Source organism: Ambystoma mexicanum, chromosome 8 (genome assembly GCF_040938575.1).
Source record: "Ambystoma mexicanum isolate Mex_15411 chromosome 8, UKY_AmexF1_1, whole genome shotgun sequence".
NCBI lineage: Eukaryota > Metazoa > Chordata > Amphibia > Caudata > Ambystomatidae > Ambystoma > Ambystoma mexicanum.
Window position 1 is genome coordinate 421,311,574 of NC_090929.1, and position 20,963 is coordinate 421,332,536.

Below are 20,963 nucleotides of genomic sequence, written 5' to 3' on the forward strand. Positions count from 1 at the left end.
TATGGAAGTTAAGGCCCAACCATTTTAACAGTGAAAGGACTATATTTAGTTTTTAAACCTAACAATAAAATAAACAAAGAACATAAGGATAATAATTCTTTAATTACCACCTATTTACTATGGAACCTGACAACGACGCAGACATGCGCATCAAAATCTCTCCCTAATCCACCGGAGCTACGCAAGAGTTTGGTAAAATTATTTCAGCTGCGAATAAGCCGAAATGCACATCCTCTTGTTGAGAGGAGTATTCAGAATGTTCCCAGCCCCTCTCTAAGTCTTTAGCTGACAAGGCTCCTCCTTCTCAGCACCCTGTTTCTCCTGAAGAGCCTTTCCCCTCCTCCTAACCCCTCTGGTTCATCCAAACGGGCCTGAGTGAGGTTTAAGAGCTGTATGAACAAACTGTCAAAGTTTGTATACTTTTCTGACACATTTCTCACCCCTAATAGACCTAGGGGGAAGTATTCCTGCCCTAGCTTCTCCAAAGTGCAAAAACTCTCTACCCAAACCCCACAGGAAGAGGTTTGTGAATTCTCAGAACCTGAATAGGCCTATGAACATCTCTATGACCAACAAGACAATCCCTTTGGGCAGGATACACCTGACCTTTGTTCAGATTGGGGCCAAGATCAGCCTGTGGATGTTTCACCTTGGTTTTCCTCTACTCAACACATGACCCAGACGCCCCGGTCTTGATCCTCCCTCCTCACCTCTACAGAGACGAGCTTCACCTGTCGATGATCAAATGGCATTTAATGCAATCCTCAAAAGGGCTGCAGAACACTTTCTCATTGCCACGCAAGAAGTTGCACAAGATACTGACTTTTTAGCGGACATCCTGAAGGAGAAACCACCCACAAGTCAGTCTATACCCCTTTGAGTTCCATCAAAAAGCGCATTGCGCCTTCTTTGCTAACCCCTTCATTGACAAAGGCCGTCAACCCTCGGGTCGAAAAACAGTTCTGCCTGTCCCCTTCGGACCTGTTATACATCCAGGGGCATGCCCCTCCAGATTCCATTGTAGTTACTACTACCAGGAAGAGAACCGGGGTCCCATTGTCCACATCAGAACATCCCCCCGACAAAGACTATAAAAAGCTGTATGCCCTCAGTAAATGCATCACCACTTCAGCGGCATACTCCATGAGGATTACTAATAACACTACACTTCTTGCAAGCTATGGTGATGTTCAGTGGAATTTACTTCAGGAGGGTCTCCAGGAAGTCCCAGAACAGGTAAGATCACTCCTGCTGGCGGTTGTCTCGGAAGGGAAACAGGTCACCCATAACATCCTAAAGAATACACTGGATGCTGCTGAGACGGCGGGGCAGACCCTGGCTTAAGAACTCTGGTTTTAAGCCAGAAACCCAGGCCTCACTGATAAAAGAACCAGTGGAAGACACACATTTGTTTGGGAAAGCAGTGTATGATGCCTTAGAAACATCAAAAAAGGAGAACAAGACTCTCAAATCTCTTAACCAAATCACTTCTCGTCCTTACCAACAGCGGGAGGTAACTCTCGCCTCTCCTTTCGGGGGCAATCTTTTTCCCTGTTCTCCACATGAACAGTATAGAACAGGGGGTTCACCATGGTCCTCCAGACAGGGTGCACCTGGCACTGGTCCATACCAGCAGAGGGGTCAGCAAAGAGGCAAGCGCATGGGGTAGAAACTCCACCCCAAGAGGCTCCCCGGCCTTCGCTCAGAAATGACTCGCCAGTCCGGGTCCCCTCCCATACCTCCCTGGTCGGGGGACGTTTAACATCTTTTCTTCACACATGGGAGGGAGTCACTTCAGACCAGTGGGTGCTCAAGACCATAGCCCACTGTTACTGTATCGAGTTCCAGCGGCCACCTCGATACAGTCCACCAACATCCAGTCGCCTATCGCCAGCACACCTGCAGATTCTACTGGAAGAGGTGCAGATCCTTCAAGAAAAAGGCGCCATAGAAGCTGTCCCCGTTCATCCGGTAAACAAGGGTATTTATTCAGTACCCTTCCTTGTACCCAAATAGGATCTCACCATGCGCCCTGTGTTAGACTTGTGCCCAGCAAACAAATCTGTCAAGCCATAAAAGTTCAGAATGACATTACAGGAAGTAATCCCACTGTTAACACAGGGGGACTAAATGGCAACATTGAATATGAAAGATGCAAAAGGTACTGGCGGTAGTAGCTGCTTACCTTCGCAGGCAGTCCATTCCAGTCTATCCTTACCTCGACAACTGGCTAATAACAGGGGATTTGTATGGAACATGCTTTACAAAGACCCAAAAGATGGTAGATCTCCTCTTCAGTCTGGGATTCTCGATCAAAGAGAAAAAGTCCAGCCTATAACCCAGACAAGTCAAGCAATTTCTGGGTGCTCTAATTCGGACCAAAGACGGGCTCGTCTTCCCCTCTAACGAGAGGGTTCAAAACATGCTGTTCCATATCGCTCACTATGTTGCCAATTGCGAGGTGACCGTACGCAAAGCCATGCGACTGTTAGGGATGATGGCCTCCTGCACTCCATGCAAGAGTGGCTCTCGAGCCACTCAGGCCAGCGGACAATGGGACTATCTAGTTGTTGTCTCGGCAGCCCTCGTTCTCTCTCTACAGTGGTGGTCAAGCGAAAACCTCTTGCAGGGGAAAACCTTCACCACCCCCACAGTAGAAGCCATTCCCACCACGGACGCATCTCTGACGGCGCACAGCGTCTGGTCCCCACCGGTAGCATCCAACCACATAATCCTGTTGGAATTTCTAGCGGTGCTCAAGGCCCTGAAGGATTTTCAAACACACCTACAAGGAAAGACAGTCCTAGTTCTAACGGACCGCACCACAGCCATGTATTACCTGAACAGGGGGCACACACTCTCCAGGGCTATCCAAACTGTCTCAGAACATATGGAAATGGGCTCTCAAACACAAACACAAGATGTTCCTCCTGTCACAACACGTTCCAGGGGAACTCAATCTACTGGCGGACCTGCTCAGCAGAGAGTCCCACTACCCGTAGAGTACGAGTGGCGATTGCACAAAGACATTGTTCCCAACGTCTTCGCAGACTCAGGCTTTCCAGAGATCGACCTGTTTGCAACTCTGGTGAAGGCACAATGCCCAGATTACGCCTCCCGGTACCTGCAAAATTGCTCCAAAGGGAACGGTGTTTGGATAAAAGGGTCAGAGAAATGTGTCTATGCGACTCCCCTACTAAACAAGATAGTACACAAGATGCACCAGGAACCAGTCATGATGATTCTGGCGGCCCCTTTGTGGGCCAGCCAACCCTGGTTCTCATCTGATAGCAATGTCAGTCTCCCCTGCTACAGTGCCAGTACAACATGCTGTCACAGGACACGGGGCAAACACTCCATCCATGCCCGCAAACTCTCAACTTAGCATCCTGGCTCCTGAGGTCATAGAGTTCGGACACCTCCAACTTCCTCAAAGATGCATGGGCATACTTAAAGAAGCAAGAAAGCCTGCACCAGACATTGCTTTTCCAACAAATGGAAAACGCTTCGTCATGTGGGCAATTCCAAGAGCACCAATCCCATTGATTGCTCACTGACACATATTGTCCTGTACCTAACCCACATACTAGACTCTGGTCTGGGTTTCAACTCCCTGAGGTACACTTAGCTGCACTATGAGCTTACACCAAATCCCAGAAAAAGGTCTTGTGGTGGAAAATTCCAGTGATCAAGGCCTTAATGGAAGGGGTTAAACGGCTTCAGCCCCCTACTTCAAACCCAGCTCCCGGATGGGACCTGAATGTGGTTCTAACGAGACTAATGGGGCCTCCCTTTGAACCTATGCATAAGGCTAGCCTTAAAGCACTCACTTACAAGACTGCCTTCCTGGTGGCAGTCACATCAATAAGGAGAGTTAGTGAACTGCAGGCCCTTTCTGTTCAAGACCCATTTGTCGTTCTGCGCACTCACCCATGGTTTGCGCCTAAATTTATTTTGGAGTTCCATGTGAACCAATCAATAGAACTACCCACCTTTTTCCAGAACCCCACTAACATGGCAGAAAGAAGCCTCCACACACTTGATGTGAGGAGAGCAGTGATATATTATCTGGAAAAAACTAAACCACTAAGAAAGACTTTTGTTTCAGTGGCAGCTGGTAGAGAAGGGGACCCTGTCTCTAAATCAGCCATCTCCAAGTGGATCGTAAACTGCATCACGCTGTGCTACACTCTTGCCAAATGAGATCTGCCCTTCCAGCCTAGAGCACACACTACTTGGGGCGCTGGGGCTTCCATAGCATTCATTGCAAATGTTCCTCTTGAGTCCATTTGCAAAGCAGCAACGTGGAGTTCTGTACACACCTTTACACAACACTACTGCCTAGATACACACTCTAGGTCTGACTCTCGGGTGGGACAAGCAGTGCTAAGACATCTCTTTGCTACTGTTCCTTCACACATCCCACCACCATCTCTGGGTACTGCTCACTAGTCTATGCATAGCATGTGATTCTAAGCAGATTAACAAGCATCAGATGGCATGCATTACTCACCGTAATAGCATTTCTGATGATTGTATCTGCTTAGATTCACATGCGCCCACCCTTCCTCCCCTTTTGGAGTAGAAGGAACATAGACATCTTACAAGTTTCTCTCTGTACTCATTCACGATAGTCATAGGCTCCCTCACGGCAGAAACAACACAATCACATGGACATCGACACGTGAGGGATTTTGGGTACACTACATGTCACGTTAGCGATAGTGTTACAAGCACACCCATGTCAACGTCCCCTTTCGATCCTCGAAAGTAAGATGCAATACTCTGCAATTACCACTAGATGTCAGACTATATGCACAGCATGTGAATCTAAGCAGATCATCAGAAATGCTATTACGGTGAGTAATGCATGGCATCCTCCTCTCTGCTCATGTGACTTTTGTGTCACATCGACAATCTCCTAGTATGGCTGGTAGTGGAGGTGTTCTACCAACTATTGTGTGAATGTCCATAGCCTTCGTTATACACAATAGAGTCACCCAAGTATTAACTTGGTGGCTCCTTTCTTTTTTCGCCATTACTAACGCAGTTGTTCTTTGGCAGCCCTTCTTCTACTGTCTTGCGAGGGGGAGGCCTGTGTGTGTGTTTTGTCTTTGGCGGGAACCCTTGGGTTTCCCTACCTAGGCTCCAGTGTGCCTGGGCAGGCAGGAAGTGGGGGAGGAGTTTTCAAGCCCCTGCCCTTTGTCTGAGTGCCTGAATGGAACCAGCTCCATCTGGGGACATGGCTGTCGTGATTGGACAGCCACCTGCCCCTTTCTGTAAATTGCTGAGAGAGATTGCAGAGGAGTGTGTGCTGGAACTGTATAAAAGGTGAGGCTCCTGAGGTGAAAGTCAAGTCGACCACTGGAAACTGAAGTAACCGAAGAAGACGACGACCAGAGATGCCTGCAGACACTTTGCAACATTGTGAAGCGACCACTGCTGTCTTGACCCCGTTTTCTATGCAACAAAGGAACTCCGAAGAGGACAACTCCTTCCCTTTGACTGGTGGGAACAACCAGTCCCGAGGCAAACTTTGATTTGAGCCATCTCCCGAGGTCCTGTAAGTTTCCAGAACTGTGAAACCCCAATACCAGTAGACCTGCTGCATGCCCGTTCTGAGTGCATCATCGTGGAAAGGCTGCATTCGTCCAAGTCTTTGCTGAGCCCTCAAGGACAATCCAGAGATCCGATCCAACTTGCCCAGACCTCCTCAGCAGAGTGTGGGACTGTAAGAAGTGATAAACTCGGCCAGGCGAATCGTGTCCTTTGGTGCTGCAGAAAAGGCGCCAACACCGCAGAGTGACCAGAGAAGTTGTTGAAAGCCGTGCCAGATGTCCTCCCTCGAGACTGCTGTTGAGATCCTGTCTATTGTCCCGGCTTTCGACATCAGACCAAGGAATCCAGAGGTCGGGTCCAGCGCCGTTACATTGAGGAGAATCGAGCCACAATATTTTCTTCTAAGCTACGGTAGTATGGGGAGAAAGGTATTGCTTACCTTGATCCATGAAGTTGCTCCATAACTTTGGAGTGCACATAAGGTTCCAGGCCCCCCCCCCCCTCTTACCTCCGACTCAAGACGTGCCTTGTGCCCCTTTAGCAAGTCCTTTAACAGGGTCTCCTACGTTGATTGTGTCCACTTAAAGACTAGAGACTGTAAAGTATCCACAGGAACTTTTGTATTCTGCTGCTGGTCAAGACTTTAAGCCCTCTCCGAACTGCCTGTAGCTAGGGTTGCGTTTTGGACCTTAAAAGACTTGCTGTGCGAAGAAACTGCCTCTAAAACCTTAGGAACTGCTAGTGTTGCGCTAACCAACAGGTTTCTTTACCAAATGTCACTATCTTATGTATGTATGCAGAGCAAATATCTTTACCATATTTCTGCTAAGATTTGCGAGTGCACGTTATTACCAATAATACGATAGAACTGTAATTACTGTCAAAAGCTGTAACAAATGTAACTGCGAGCTAGTACAAACTAAGCAGTGGCCTTTGAAATGTATTCTAAAATATTCCTGTGTTTTGGTTTATTGTGCCAAGTATTTGAAAGTGGTTCTTGTGTAAATATAATAAATATATATTTTAGTATACATTTATGTGTGTGTTTCTTTGATGTGCTTTACTAATTGGGTTCAGTGTACATGCCTGCAGCTCACAACTTCCTCTTTTGATAATCCTGACTCCTCTGCCATTCTACCAAGGTTCCTGCAGTAGTATAGACTGATAATAAGAGTTGGGGATCTACAAACCACTGGGATAACTTGCTAAAGTCTTACCTCCAAGTGGGACTTTAGGAAAACTCCCCTAAAATCCCAGCAGGGGTTGCATTACTCATTTCACTTATGCATGGGAGGGTATAACTTCAGACCAGTGGGTGTTCTCAACAGTGGCCAAAGGATATTCGATCGAATTCCTGGAAGCACCTCGCCACCATCCTCCAAGATCAAAAAGAATGACGCAAGATAAACAGTTGATTCTACAAGCAGAAATAATACTACTACTAGAAATGGGTGTGATGAAGCTGGTTCCACTTCTAGAGGTAAACAAAGGTATTTATTCAATATACTTCTTTGTTCGCAAAAAGGATTTAAGCTTGCGCCCTGTCACCTGCGTCCTGCAAGCATGTATGTCAAACTAAAAAAAATCAGTAATTCCACATCTGAGGCAAGGGGATTAAATGGCAACATTAGACATGAAAGAAGCATACTTTCATATTTCAATGTTGCCAGCACACAGAAAATACCTAAGGTACAAGATAGCAGATACGCACTTCCAGTTTAAATATTTCCTTTTGGCATATCCTCAGCGCCAAGGGTATGTGCAAAGGTGCTCGTAGTGGTGGCAGACCATCTGCGCAGACATTCCATTCCAGTGTACCCTTATCTAGACAACTGGCTAATAACATGAGACAGACATGCCACCGCTGTGTCAACAGAACACTCAAGAAACCATCAATCCTCTATTTCGGTTGGGGTTCTTGATCAACGAGAAAACATCAAGCCTAGTTCCACGTCAAGTAAAACAGTTTCTTGGAGCTCTAATTCGAACAGAAGACACACTATTCTTCCCCTCCAACAAGAGGGCCCAATACATGCTCTTTCAAATTCTACAACATGTAACTGGTCGCCAGATAATTGAACGAAAGGCAATGCACCTTATGGGAATGATGGCTTCCTGCATTTACCTAGTGCCACATGCTCAATTGCGCATGCATCCAATCCAAGAGTGGCTAGCGAAACAATGGTTGTCGGCAAGTGGTCTGTGGAATGTGCTAGTGGTTGTTTCGCATCCCATTGTTCAATCACTGCAGTGTTGGACAAAAGAAAACCTTTTTAAGGGCAAATCATTTACCACCCCATAGTTGAGGCCACTCTAACAGATGCATCACTTTCAGTGTGGGGAGCTCACTTTCTCCGTCACACTGTGCATGGTTTTGGACATATGCGTTAACACGCAAACATATCAACCTTCTGGAATTACAAGCGGTGTTCAAAGCTTTTCAACACCAGCTGACATGAAAACACTCCTAGTCCTGACAGACAGCACTACAGCCATATCCTAGATAAACAAACAAGGGGACAAACACTCTCCAAACTAGCACAGAATATTTGGAATTGGGCACTCAAACGCAATATGTTCCTCCTGTCGCAACATGTTCCGGGGAACACAACTGTCTGGCAGAAGTGGGAAACATACAACTTCCTACCTAAGCAGAAACATACAACTTCCTCCATAGCACAAATGGCAGTTGCACGCAGACATTCTGCACAGTGTCTTCAAAGACTGGGGCCATCCAAACATAGATCTCTTTCCAGCACAAGAGAATGCACTACCAATACTATGCATCCAGATATCCATAGACAGGCCCCAAGGGGAACGTACTGTGGATGAATTGGTCAGGGATGTTTGCGTACGCTTTCCTACATCAGCTATAAAGAGCTGTATAGTCCTCTTTTTAGGGGCTGTGTGGATGAGGACTAACAAATGCAGTGTACACAGTATTCCACAAAAACAGCTTCCTCCCTTCAAGCTATGAGGTCGTTCTTAGTGTCCCCCTGACACTTTCACACACACTTGCTCAAGATAAATTTAGGTGATACATGGATTTCAAAAAAATATACATATTTTAATGTTTATAAAACACAATCAAATAACAAATGCTTAAAAACTAAGCATGATTCACTGATATGAATCATGTGTCTAAAACACAAACAACATTTCATTCAGATACATATGCATGACAAAAAGGAAAATTCAAATTTGTCAATCTTTGAAAACAATCAATCAATCTTGTGCCTTTATAAATGTCTCTTTTTAGGGAGAATTAATGTGCCACCACTCGTGTGTTTCTAGAACCAATGTTCAGTGGTTAGGATGCAATCAAATACATGCTATTTGATTGCATCCTAACCACTGAATCCTAACAACTGAATCGTGAATTTTGAGAGGAGGCTCAAGCCCGGCAGAAGGAAGTCTTCTATGTCAACTATAGGGTTTATAGTCATAATGTCGAAAAAAAAACAAACAAAAATGTCGACATCCTATACATATAATGTAAAAAGTCATTATTTAGAAAAAAAAAGTCAATTAGAGCTATCAACACCTCACACCCCCCCCCCACCACCCTCTCACCCCTCATACTCAACACATTCTAATTATATATTTATTTATTTTTTCAATAAATAAATAAACAAAAAGAGTATCAGTTACTATGGGGGGGTCCCCCCCAACCCCCCCTCACCCAACACCCCCCTGCCACCTCCCCCACACCCCTCACCCCTCATTCTCAACACATAGTAATTATATATTTATTTATTCAATTAAATAAATAAAAAGAGTATCATTTACTATGGGGGTTTCCCCCCATCCCCCCTGCCACCCCTCCAAACCCCCCACCACCCTCTCACCCCTCATACTCAACACATTTTAGTTATATATATATTTATTTATACAATAAATAGAAAATTTCGAAAAAATATTGAAAAAATGTCGACATTATTTTTTTCGTCATTTATTTTTCGAAATTTTGACTGTCGACATTTTTACTGTCGAAATTATGACTGACCACCCAACTATACATCTTGAGGAGATTAAAAACATTAAAATAAAATAAATAAAAATATAAAATATAGAAATCTTGAGGAGAGGGGTCTGAACCCGGCAGAGGGAGACCCTAAAGGAGCGCTTGCCCCCGTGGTACTGTCATTGGCTCTTACAACAAAGCAGCGTCCGTAAAGACAGCACAGCCGTTGAGTCGGAGAGACCGATACCAAACCAGTCTGTGTTTTGAACCAAGGTTGCAAGCTGCAACATTGTATGAAGACATCCAAAGAGAACAGTGTGTGAGATGTATATGACGAGCGACGTGAATATAATTGGAAACCAAAGGAGTGAATGAACTTTGGGAGGCCAAGAAAAGATACCGTAGACAGAGTGGTCCGGCGCCACGTGGGTGCTCATTCGAAAGTATCTGTTAGGTATCCAACTGATGCTAAGTGAGAAAAGGGAATCTTAAGATCGAAGTGGTCCTGCAATGGGTCAAGCTAAACCTGTGCACATTCGAAAGTCTTTGATGGTTTTATGTACAACTGCAATTTGTCCGAACCCGACTGATGGAGACTAATTGAGGAAAGAAAGGTGACAGGGGATCCGGGGTGACCCGTTAGTTACCTGAGAGAGAATATTCTCTCAATATTGTAATAAGGGGATCTGAGCCCGGCTGAGGGGGTTCCAGGGTGAGCTCCCAAATTGAATACTTGTAAAAAGAAAATAACTTTTGCATCTTGTTTTGGTACGTCAGGCTCTCTGAATCAGGAGACTTTTAAGAAGTCAGGTGACTTGGACACAGAAGATCCTGATGCTGGAACTGTATCCTCGTGCCGCAGAAGCCAGAGTGTGTGCTTTGCTCGAGTGAACCACCACCTTGCCCTGTGCTGATAACGTGGGGAAGAGAGGCCAATGGGCAGAGCATCCTGACGTATCATTTTGTGAACACTTCTTTCTTTTTAATGAACACACCATTTGTAAATTAGCGATGAGAATTGGCAATCATTGTTTTATAGTATAGGCCCTTTTATTTTGACAAGACTCCACAAGGACTGCATTATTATTATTTGATGTTCGTAGCTTGCTGCCATCTGTAGATTTAGGTTTAGATGGGTGTTTTTCACATCCTTGCGTAAGTTCAATAAACACCCTTCAACTGTGGTCACTTGGGTCTGTCTTACTGTGGATACCATGCCTTCCATTACTTACCGTAATCGTATTTCTGATACTTGTATCTTCTTAGATTTACATGTGCCCACCCTTCCTCCCTTCTTGGAGTTGAAGGTACATTGACTTTTTACATCTTTCCTTACCTTTCTGTACTCACGCATACACTTCATGCTCCCTCATGTCAAAAACAAAACATTCTGAGGGACCTCGGTGCGTGAAGGACCCTGAGTACAGGACACTTCACACTAGGGATAGTATTACAAACACACCCAGTCGACACCACTTTTTGAACTTCAAAAACAAGTCATGCAATACTCTGCACCTGCCACCAGATGTCGACCTATGCAAAGCATGTGAATCTATGCAGATACAAGCATCAGAAATGTGATTACCTTAAGTAATGTGTGCCATATATTTCGTCTGACCACAAGGGTTTCTCCCTAAGGCATGTTGAGTGACATTTTTCCACAATGGAGAAATGCCTCTGTCTTTTTGGACTTGGATCATTTATGAAATCCTGTCTCCAATAATGTGTTATTTGAATTTTATAATATTCCTTTGTTTATGTCAAAGTCCCAAACTGGGCAGAAAATGGTTTTAGGTGTGGTTCAAGCCTGAGAAGAAATTAATGCTGGGGTCATTCCAGTTCCTGATTTGATAGCATAGTTCTTTATTGAAAATGTCCACATAATCATCAGTATGAGTTTTTACAATTTACAAACATTACAGATAAATGTCTCATTGATTATGAAATTTGGTCTAAACTGATGCAGCTGATGGTTTCGAAATCTTGAGCCAATGTCTTTTAAGTTTGCTAGTTTTATAAAAGGTACACTTGACATTATTTAACTTTGGGTTCCGGGAATTAAACCTCACCAGATGTGGGTGGCTGAACAACCTTTAGGTATACTGTCTATTTGTCACAGTTGGTGATGAATGGCATAACAGTTATATATATATTATTAATTTATTTTGCATTTATATAGCGCTGAGACAGTCCAAAGACATTGCGGCACTGTTACTTGTGGCGGTCTTAGTTACAGAGGAGTTACATACATGTGTTGATAAGTGTAAGGGCATTTGAGTAACATAATACAGGTACACAGAAGTACAGATTCAAGGTTAGAATACATTATGCCATCATTATACCATCATTCAGATACACAAATAATACAGATTTCAGGTTAATACACATTGTGCAGGTGCCTAAATCTGCTCATCCTAGGTGTGTGACAAATAATGTTCACATCTTGGATAGGTTTTAGTTGTAGAACATAGTTTTCACTGTTTGCGGAATACTAGGTGGGAGACTCTGCTCGCAGGGGTGGTGGTAGGACATTCCATTGCAGCGCTGATAGGTATGGGAAGCTAGCCCCTCCCAATCTGGCTCTCTTGACTCTGGGGATCGTGAGCATGTTTGCATATGGTGTTCTAGTTGGTCTAGTGGATCTGGAGTGGTGAATTGTTTCAGAGAGGTAGGGTGGAGCAGTGAGGTGGATGCACTTATAAGTAAGAGCAAGGGCTTTAAAGAGGACTCTTTCTCTTACTGGGAGCCAGTGTGCCTGTTTCATAGCTGCCGTGATGTACTCTTTTTTTGGGTATTCCAGTGGCTGCTCTCAGTCCGCTATTTTGTATAGTTTGACGTTTAGTCATGTTTTTGTGGAGGTGCCCAGGAACATAGTTATAGTGAAACCAAACCTATCATTTATTTATATGACAGCTCATACTGTATCTAATACCACTGTGTCATTGAAGCTTTCTAGAAGCTGCATACCTGTGATAAAAGCAGATGATTTATGTTTATTTTTAATTTTATTCATAAATAACCTTTTCCAGAATTGATGAACAGTAAATTGTAAATTCAGTATAACAATAATTACATAATAACTATGATAAAATCAACAGAGCATATGTTAGTGAGAAATGCAAGATCAGAGATCTACTTGAAAATAATACACATAAGACGATAGCAGTATGGGTAGAATGGGAAATTGGTATAGGAGAAAACTAGGAGCATAGAAATTGATTGAAGAGTGGGGAGCATGTACTTAGGCATTCCGGGTAAGAGAGTGTAACAAAGATCTATAGGGGTTATGATTCGATCATTATTCAAAGATTCAGTTGCATAATAATTATGGACACAGCAAAGTGTACATAAAATATAGGATTGTAGATACATGTGCTTAAAACAGAGGAAATATGTGGGTAAAATGATAAGAGTATCCAAAGATAAAACTGTGGTTCTGTGCAGAATAAGAAATGGGAATTGAGGTTGGTCAATGTGACGAGTGAGAAATGAAGAGCATTTAAGAGCCTTATCTGTTTGCGAGACATTGGAGGCTGGTGGAGGCAGTTTACATGCCCAGAGGGGCTGGGTTCTGGCCACTCAAGGGTGTTCTCTTAACAGTAATTTTGCTCTATGTTTGAGACATGGCCATCATAGGGATCCTTTGAGGGGATGGGTTGTGTGGTATTGTGTTAGTATCATCCCTATTGTTCCATTGACTCAAAGGCTTACGCTATGCGCACAGTACATTTCTACTTAATAGGGTGTACATCGATACTGCTTTTGGGTCAGTATGATCTTGCACTCCTTCTCGAGTGTGTTGGCACTTCAGCATCCAAACCAGCAAGTGTTCCTTTCATGGGCTGAACTCTTGTGGCCGAATCTTCATCTCCACCCTTCGCAGCGAGTATGAGGAGCCATGCCAGCTGTACCAGCTGATGCCGTCCACATTCTGCGTGTGCTCGCCTTTACGGTAGAATATGCCATTCAAGTTGGAATCGGTGCAGCAGTTATACCAGTATCCCCCTGCCAGTGAGAAAAGAATGCACTTTATTAAACAGGGGGGCATGCATTCCACACACTTAAATGGAGTGACATTGTTGCACAGATATTAAAGCTGGTGAAAATCTTTACAAGGTAACATTTCTTCGAGTGGGGAAAGAAACACTTAACTATCACCAAAAACCCAACCACAATTACATTTTTGTTGATTCCCACAAGGCATCGAATAAGCAGTGTCGCATAGCAATTTGCTATGAAATTCTGTAGGTTTGCTAATCAAATGGACACTTGTGTAGCAAAGTTAGCTGTTTACGTGGCCCTCTTCAATGAAGGCACAGCTCGGCCTACAATCCTCGCATACCCTCAGTGCTCTCTTCACCCTCTTTTCTCTGTTCACTTCAAGTGCTAATGGAGAGAAAGTGCAGCAGTAATCGTCTCCGCCACTCTTGAGTGCTAAAAGCATGTGTGAGAGTGCAAGGCAGGAATTTCTTTTTCAAATAATTGCAATCCAGAAGTAATCAGGATTATACTTTTATTAAGCTTTCTATATCCTGGCTGGCAAAAAGATGTATGTGTCAACTTTATATTTTTTTTTTAAAGATAGTCATGCAATTCCATTCCTAAAATGTAAGTTGTTACATAATGCATCATTACAGTGTTGATACTGTAAAACACTGCATCATCTCCATGCTTTACAGTAATGTTTAGGTTAGTGTATCGAAATATCAGTGTCAACTATATTTCATTTTGTTGGGAAAGATGCATCATATTGATGAGTGAACACTTTTGAAAATGTGCATGATCAAATGCTTTTGATGACCAACCTTGCAACTGGCGCTCACCCATGAGCGAACCTATACTCCTTGACATTCTATATTACCACCCTGTTGCTTTATACTAGGTACCCAAAAAGGGAGATTACCACAAACTACAATATTCCACCTAGTTTGCCCAGTTCTCTGCCTACTATGCAATCCACTCTGCTTAGTCTCTTTCTTCCCTCTTACATAATGAATATACAAAGCGAACTAGATGATTATGCAAAGTAGTGATCAGTAGTTCCATCCAGTCTGTACATCTACAGATCTACTGCAATACCAAACACTGTAGTTAGCCTCCAGAGCTCTCGCGTTGCTTTATGCTTAGGATTGTATTATATATTACCACCAGTGGGAGACAACTGGCCACACTGTTTTCAGAGCCTTTTTTAACATAACTATTTGTTTCCTTTCATGCAGCTAACCTTTTACATTTTACAGACTCATCTATGGCTTGTGAAGTCTTTTCGCCCACTCGCATAGCTGAGTAGATTTTTTGAAGGGCGAGTAGGGGTTTGTAGTAACATGCACCATTTTACAGAAATCACATTTTATATGTGTTGTCCTCCGTTCTTATGGGTCGAGTGCATTTCTGTTAGGCTGAATAGGTAAACTAATTTACCCAACCTGTAGGCCTAGCTGAAATTTAAAGAATTGACAAGGCTGGAGTCCTCTCACTAATGTCTTATTTCAGCGGTACTCATAACTGCTGTATTGTTGCTCATTTCATGTCTTGGGTAGAAATAATGTCTTGTGACATTAACAATATTAGTAGAAAATTGCTAATCAAATGGGTCTGTTTGCTAATCAAAAAACATTTAATTAGCAAACTCTGCTAATCAAATTTTGAAAACTAATATATGCCTTGCCCCATCATTTTGAATAAATGTTCCTGTGAAAAGGTCACCCCTGATCTAAAAAGAAAATAATCTAAAGTGAGCACAGTTTTACACATTACAGTGCCACAGCGTGCCCACACCCTATTATTCAAACAACCACACCCATTTTTCCTAAAAACATAGGCCCAGACTAATAGGAGGGCACTCGCCACATTGAAGTGGGACAAAAAATAGAGGCTTGACATGCTTTAGCTGAGCTTGTTAACTCAGCTTTTCACAGGCAGCGATGTTGAGAGAGATCTCTGAAAATCACTTTGTGTTGTCTGACAATAGAATGGCTGAACTCAAGACTAAACTTCGAATGGGTGGAGCAATTCTTTACACTGTGAAGTTATTTTGAGTGGTGAAAGAAACACCTTACTCTATATATCACTCAAAACACAACCATGCTTACATTCTTGTTTATCCCCATCATTTTGAATAAATCTTCCTGTGAAAAGGAATTGGTAGACAAACTGGGAAAGTCCTACTCCCTGGCATTTTGTTGTAAGGCCTTCCATTGTTCACGAAAATCATGAGGCTGGCCTTAGATGGCTGTTCCCATGTAGGCCATTTGTGAACCCAAAATGGCAGTCTCCTTACTAATATGAAGTGGTTTAGACCGGTTTCTGTTCTTTGGAAGGCCCCTACACTTCCTGTATGGGTGGCCAGTGTTATTGGCAGTTTTTGAGGGCAATCTGATTGCCGGCAGCCAAAACCTCTCTTTTAAGTCCCTTAAAGGGATTGTAATGGACTGACAGCAGCAGCCCCCATGAGTGAATGCACATAAAGGGGAACTTCTTGTTCCTGCACTCAGTGCTGCTGGATGTTTGTATGGAGAGCATGTTATATTGCCTGCTAGAGGACTTTTCGCTGTTAACCATTGCTGAAGTTTTAGGCCCTCCCCTGGTCATACTGGCTGGATGCTGTGGTCTGAGCATATATCTGGACTGAGTTTGTGGCTGCTGGGTGTCCTTCTCAAGTCTTACTCATCCTGCTACTGGTCCTCCTCATCTACTGGGGCCAGGCCTTCTGCTGGGGACTTTTGCAAAAGTCCACCTAAGGTAGGACTTCAGAAAACTCACACTTGGGGCACAGGGCTCCAACTCTTAGTATAGGCCTGAACCACACAGGTATGTTGGTAGCAATGGTCATGCAGCCAGGCTTTTCTTGGGGGGGGGGGGGGCTGTAGGAAGGTACAAGGAACTTAGAGCATAAAAGGAACACTGACACGCTAGAATGTTATATAAAAATAGTGGTTTATTTTTATATAATCACTAAGGGAAGGATAGTTCTTTAGAAAGGTAAGTAATATTACACATAGTAAGCACAATAGAAATAAATGCAGTAAGCAAATAACTTTTGCAGTAACTTTAAGAATAACTGTTTCAGGAACAAATTACTTAAACAAAACCAACACAAAGCAGGAAAATATTTACCAAGACTTGTAATACTTTTTCAGTGGCCTTATGCTTAATAGTCCATGCCTATCTAGTAGTGAGAGACTGAGTCAGATTGGAGGGCAGAACAAGCGAGGCACAAGCTGTAGAAAGTCAGTAATTCCAAAGGAGGCTTCTGGTAGCTGGTAAGTAAAGCTTTAATTTGGAAATGGGTTCAGGAAATTCGGAATTGGTCCCCTGAAGGCGCACAGGCTTTCGGCCTGGGCGAACACGGTTGGGCGAACACCCAAAAGCGCGAATCACCACCCCAGCTTCACAGGAGCGGCAGAACAACAACTCTAGGTAAGTTCTACTCACAGTCTCACAGTACCTTTGGAGTACAGAAGACGATGCAGCAGGGTGCCCTCATGGTGGGACAGTAGTAGACCGTCGCCGGATTCTTGGTTATGGTGACAAAAAAAAGGGACACTGGAATGGATCTTGCAGCAGCAGTGAATTGGAGGGATGCCCAGCAAAGGAATCTTCACGGCTCTTTGATTTTGGCAACCTTTTCAAAGCACCATTCAAGAACGGTTACTGCTGGAAGATTTGCCTCGCTTTCTTGGTCCAGCACTCTGGTGAGGGGACTTCAAGAAGTGGAATCTTGCCTGTGGAGGTGTGTAAGGAGTCCACCAATGTTTTGGAAGAATGTTCTTCGGAAGATGATGCACCACACGATAGTCGCAGGTCCCATGTCCCAGGTTATTGGCAAATTGCAGCTGGAGAATGTCGCAGCTTGTCATAGGATGGCCCAAAATGTAGATTGTCTTAGGACTGGTTGGGCCCACTAGTCGAAGGGAAGGAGTCGTCCTCTTCGCACCTCCCCTGTCGCATGGATGTCTGGGTCAGGACAGCACCGGTCACTCAGCAGGATCTCACCGTTATTGGAAGTTGATGCAGGCGTCTCTGGTCGTCTGCTTCATCAGGATTCCTCTTTCCGGTGGTCGACTCACCTTCAGCCTCAGGATCCACACCTCTTATGCAGCAACCCAGCCAATCAGCATGCATACCCCATTCAGACTTTGTGGAGTGGCTGTACTTTTAGGACAGCCAGCCTCCCAATTGAAACTTGGTTGCAGGCAGGCAAACCAGAAGACAAAGACCATACAAGTTTCTAGGTCCTCCGCTGTTTCCTGTCTTCACAGACACCCTGGCGCCTTGGCAAGCTTTCCCCATGGAAACCTGTCAAAGACAAAATTCAGACAAAGACCTCCCCCACCCTGCAAAGCAGAAGAAGAATCATTGAAGGAAAAGCCATCTTGAACTGGTGAAAAAAGAAAACTGTCACCATTTTGGGTCAATGGTGACCATCTGTGCATTACCGTGGATCTGGGTGCAGCCTGCGAGTACACATTAGACAAAAGTCGGTAGAATATAACCACTGCCTCCAGCCATTCATATTAGCTGGTCACTATAACCAAAAGTTACAGCAGCAGTGAGAAATGGGATACCGTGTAACCCCTTAGCACTTCACATAAAATGGGGTCTGCTGATATCACAATAGAAAAGATTGGCAGGATAAAAAATATCCCCCTGCCCTTCGGAACAGGTGTTCTCGCAAGGAAAATAGCAGAAAATAAAAAGGGAAGCCCAAAGGGCCCCCAGCAACGCTGCGAAGTGTGCGCTGTAAAAGTCAATGCCAGATGCCACCAAACTTGGAGGAAAGCATGCCTCCAAGTAAAAGGTATGAAAAGAAATACAAAACGTTCCCATAGACAGAGTAAAGGAATGAGTGAGTGTTGGAAAGTTCCCACTCATTCAGGAGGACTAACAAAATCCAGAAATCCAGAAAAAAGTGCTAGGGGATTCACAAGCGGAGAATTCACATTAAAAAGCAAATCTACCTTCCATCCTGGGACCATTTTCTGGTCCATTTTACTGCAGCTTACCACATTTTACCGCCATGTTTTTCTGCCTTGGGGGTTTGAAACCTGCCACCATCTGGAAGGGTGGTGGGATCCCAACACTTCACCAGATTCAGTGCTCTGGACAGTTCTGGTTTGCAACACAGCTGTTCTGCTGCAGGGGCCGTTTTTTCTGGTGTTCTTTCCACGCTTGCCTGCTACTCTCTGGTGTCTAACTTGTGCAATTTCCTCCATCCTCATGGAGCAATCTTCAACACTGGGTTCCCTTCTGTGTGGTGGGTCCCACTCCCACGAAGGACTTTTGTTTTTCTTTTGGGCCGTCACGGTTGTAGTTGGCTTACGGTTGAAGCCCCTGGGTGACCTTATCTTTCATGTCACACTTTGAAAAGAAGCATTAACTTACCAAGTCTTTTTGCTTTCCTGGGATAGTGTTTTCAGGAACCAATACTGTAAGTATTTACTTCTTGGCTACCGGTTGGTGGGTTATCAGACCTACTGGACCTTCAGAAAAAAACAAAAAATGTGGCTTTTCGCCTAATGATCCCCCTGAGCTAACTAAGACATTCAGATTCCGGTCTTCCCCCTCATCCACTCCTGCTCCTCGAACCAAGACTTTTAAGACATCATGACACCCCTCTGACCCGTCGTGTTTTCTAATTTGTTTCTTGCATTCGCTGTACTTTGTATTTTATTTTTTGTTTCACAATGCAACTAGCGCCTAGATACCCAAGGGTTCAGCGTGCTGCAACAAATGCATAAATACTTATCATGAGAGGTACCTGTGGTCCATGGTCATCGGGTTCTTCAGGTCCCTATCAGCTGCTTTTCCCCATTTGGCTAACATTGGGGGCTGAATCCTTCTATACTTTGTTAATCCTGGGGCTGCTGCGTCACAAACCCTTCACTGGATCTCTTCTTCTGGGTCTCCTGGGGACCTCTTTTTTTCTGGGCACTTGTGGAAGGAATTGGGACTTACATGGCTTCTTATCATAACCACAGGTCAGCCTAAAGAGCTTGTCCTGTTGTATACTATGTGGCACTTTCATCATCTTTAGAACTCCTCAAAGTGACACTCAAGGTACTCACCTGAACCGTGGAATTTTTCTAGTGTCCTCCTAGGGTCCCTGGAGGTCTTCGCCAAGCCCTGGATTTTTACAGATTGTCCAATTTAATACTAAGAATGGTTTAAATCTGGATTACACTTTGGTCCAATGACATACAATGTTTCACTGTGATGTGGCTGTGGTCCCACTTGGTGTGTGATATGCCCTGCATAGGGACTATGTAACGAAAATATCTCATAGACTTTGGCAGCCTTCCTGGCATTAATGGACATTGCGGTCCCCTGTTTACTACCTCCCAGTGCTATAATTGTATTATGTGCATTGTTATTATGTATCATACCAGGGTATTATTGGCCCATCAGCCACTCTGCCCTTGGGCAGGCCAAAATCATGTGCTATCCCTAGGGGCCCGTTTGAAAAAAAATGTTGAAAGCTTTCCCATCTCCCTGGCATACTGTTCAAGTTGTTTGTTTGCATACTCTGAGCACTCCTTACCTCATACAGTATGAGGTAACAAGTGCTCAGAGTATGGGATGTCCTGTGAGTGTGCTGCTTTCCCTATTTTGCCAACCTCTGAAGCCTGGAAGTAGATGCATGCAGGCTTGACATGCGGCCAACTTTGCACCAAACCTGCGGATTAATTTAACTGGTCTTCTGTTAAATAGTTAACATTTAAATGGTATCCACTACAGAATATTTGCTCATTTTACTGTAGCCGATATGATAGCTCAGTTGGTTGAGCGCTCGCAGCTGCGATGTATGTGTGATCTGCAAGTTAGCATCCCAACAAGGCCATCTCAGCCTTTTATCCTTCTGAGGTCGATAAATGAGTACCAACACAGGTTGGGTGATATTGTATCCATATTTGTTCTATAAAAAAGAGCTTAAGCGTAAGTGCTATACAATAACATATCATTTGGCCTTGGACATCTACTTGCATTCACAGTAATTTGACAATATGGATCTATACACACAGATATTAATGATACTATGGTGATCCGTTCTTGTATGAAATGTATATCACATCAGTAAAATCATAACCATATTTTTTGTAGTGTACTTAGGAACAATGCTATTTGATGCCACTTCCTGTTTTGTCAAGGGGTGAAAGGCCGTGTTTCATCGCTTGCCGGGATGTCACTTTCGGGTGGGGTCAAATGACATCACTTCTGGTGTTGTCATCAGAGGTCAAGGGTCGTGAGGCGGGGGGTGGGCCACTTTTTCTTGGTTGTCCGGGCCTATTTCTTGTCCCAGTCCGACCCTGTATCATACTTCTATTTACAGTGTAGCAGGACACCTTTACTACGTTATGTGATACCCTTGGATCCTGGCTGGTAATTATTACTGTATGTAATATTATCCATCATGGAATGGGTTGCATTTATGGGATGGACT

General features: G+C 44.0%; 2 protein-coding genes across 5 annotated transcripts in view; one reads left to right on the top strand and one right to left on the bottom strand.

Annotated features, from left to right (window-relative positions):
* Positions 1 to 20,963, top strand: part of MTOR (mechanistic target of rapamycin kinase) — a 2,476,747-nt gene that overhangs the window by 654,025 nt on the left and 1,801,759 nt on the right. The window lies entirely within an intron of this gene.
* ANGPTL7 (angiopoietin like 7) overlaps positions 11,363 to 20,963 on the bottom strand; it is a 77,794-nt gene continuing 68,193 nt past the window's right edge. The window contains exon 5 of the mRNA XM_069609932.1: positions 11,363 to 13,528. Coding sequence (XP_069466033.1) covers positions 13,359 to 13,528 — 170 coding nt within the window. The 3' untranslated portion in view covers positions 11,363 to 13,358. The remainder of the gene's footprint in view (positions 13,529 to 20,963) is intronic.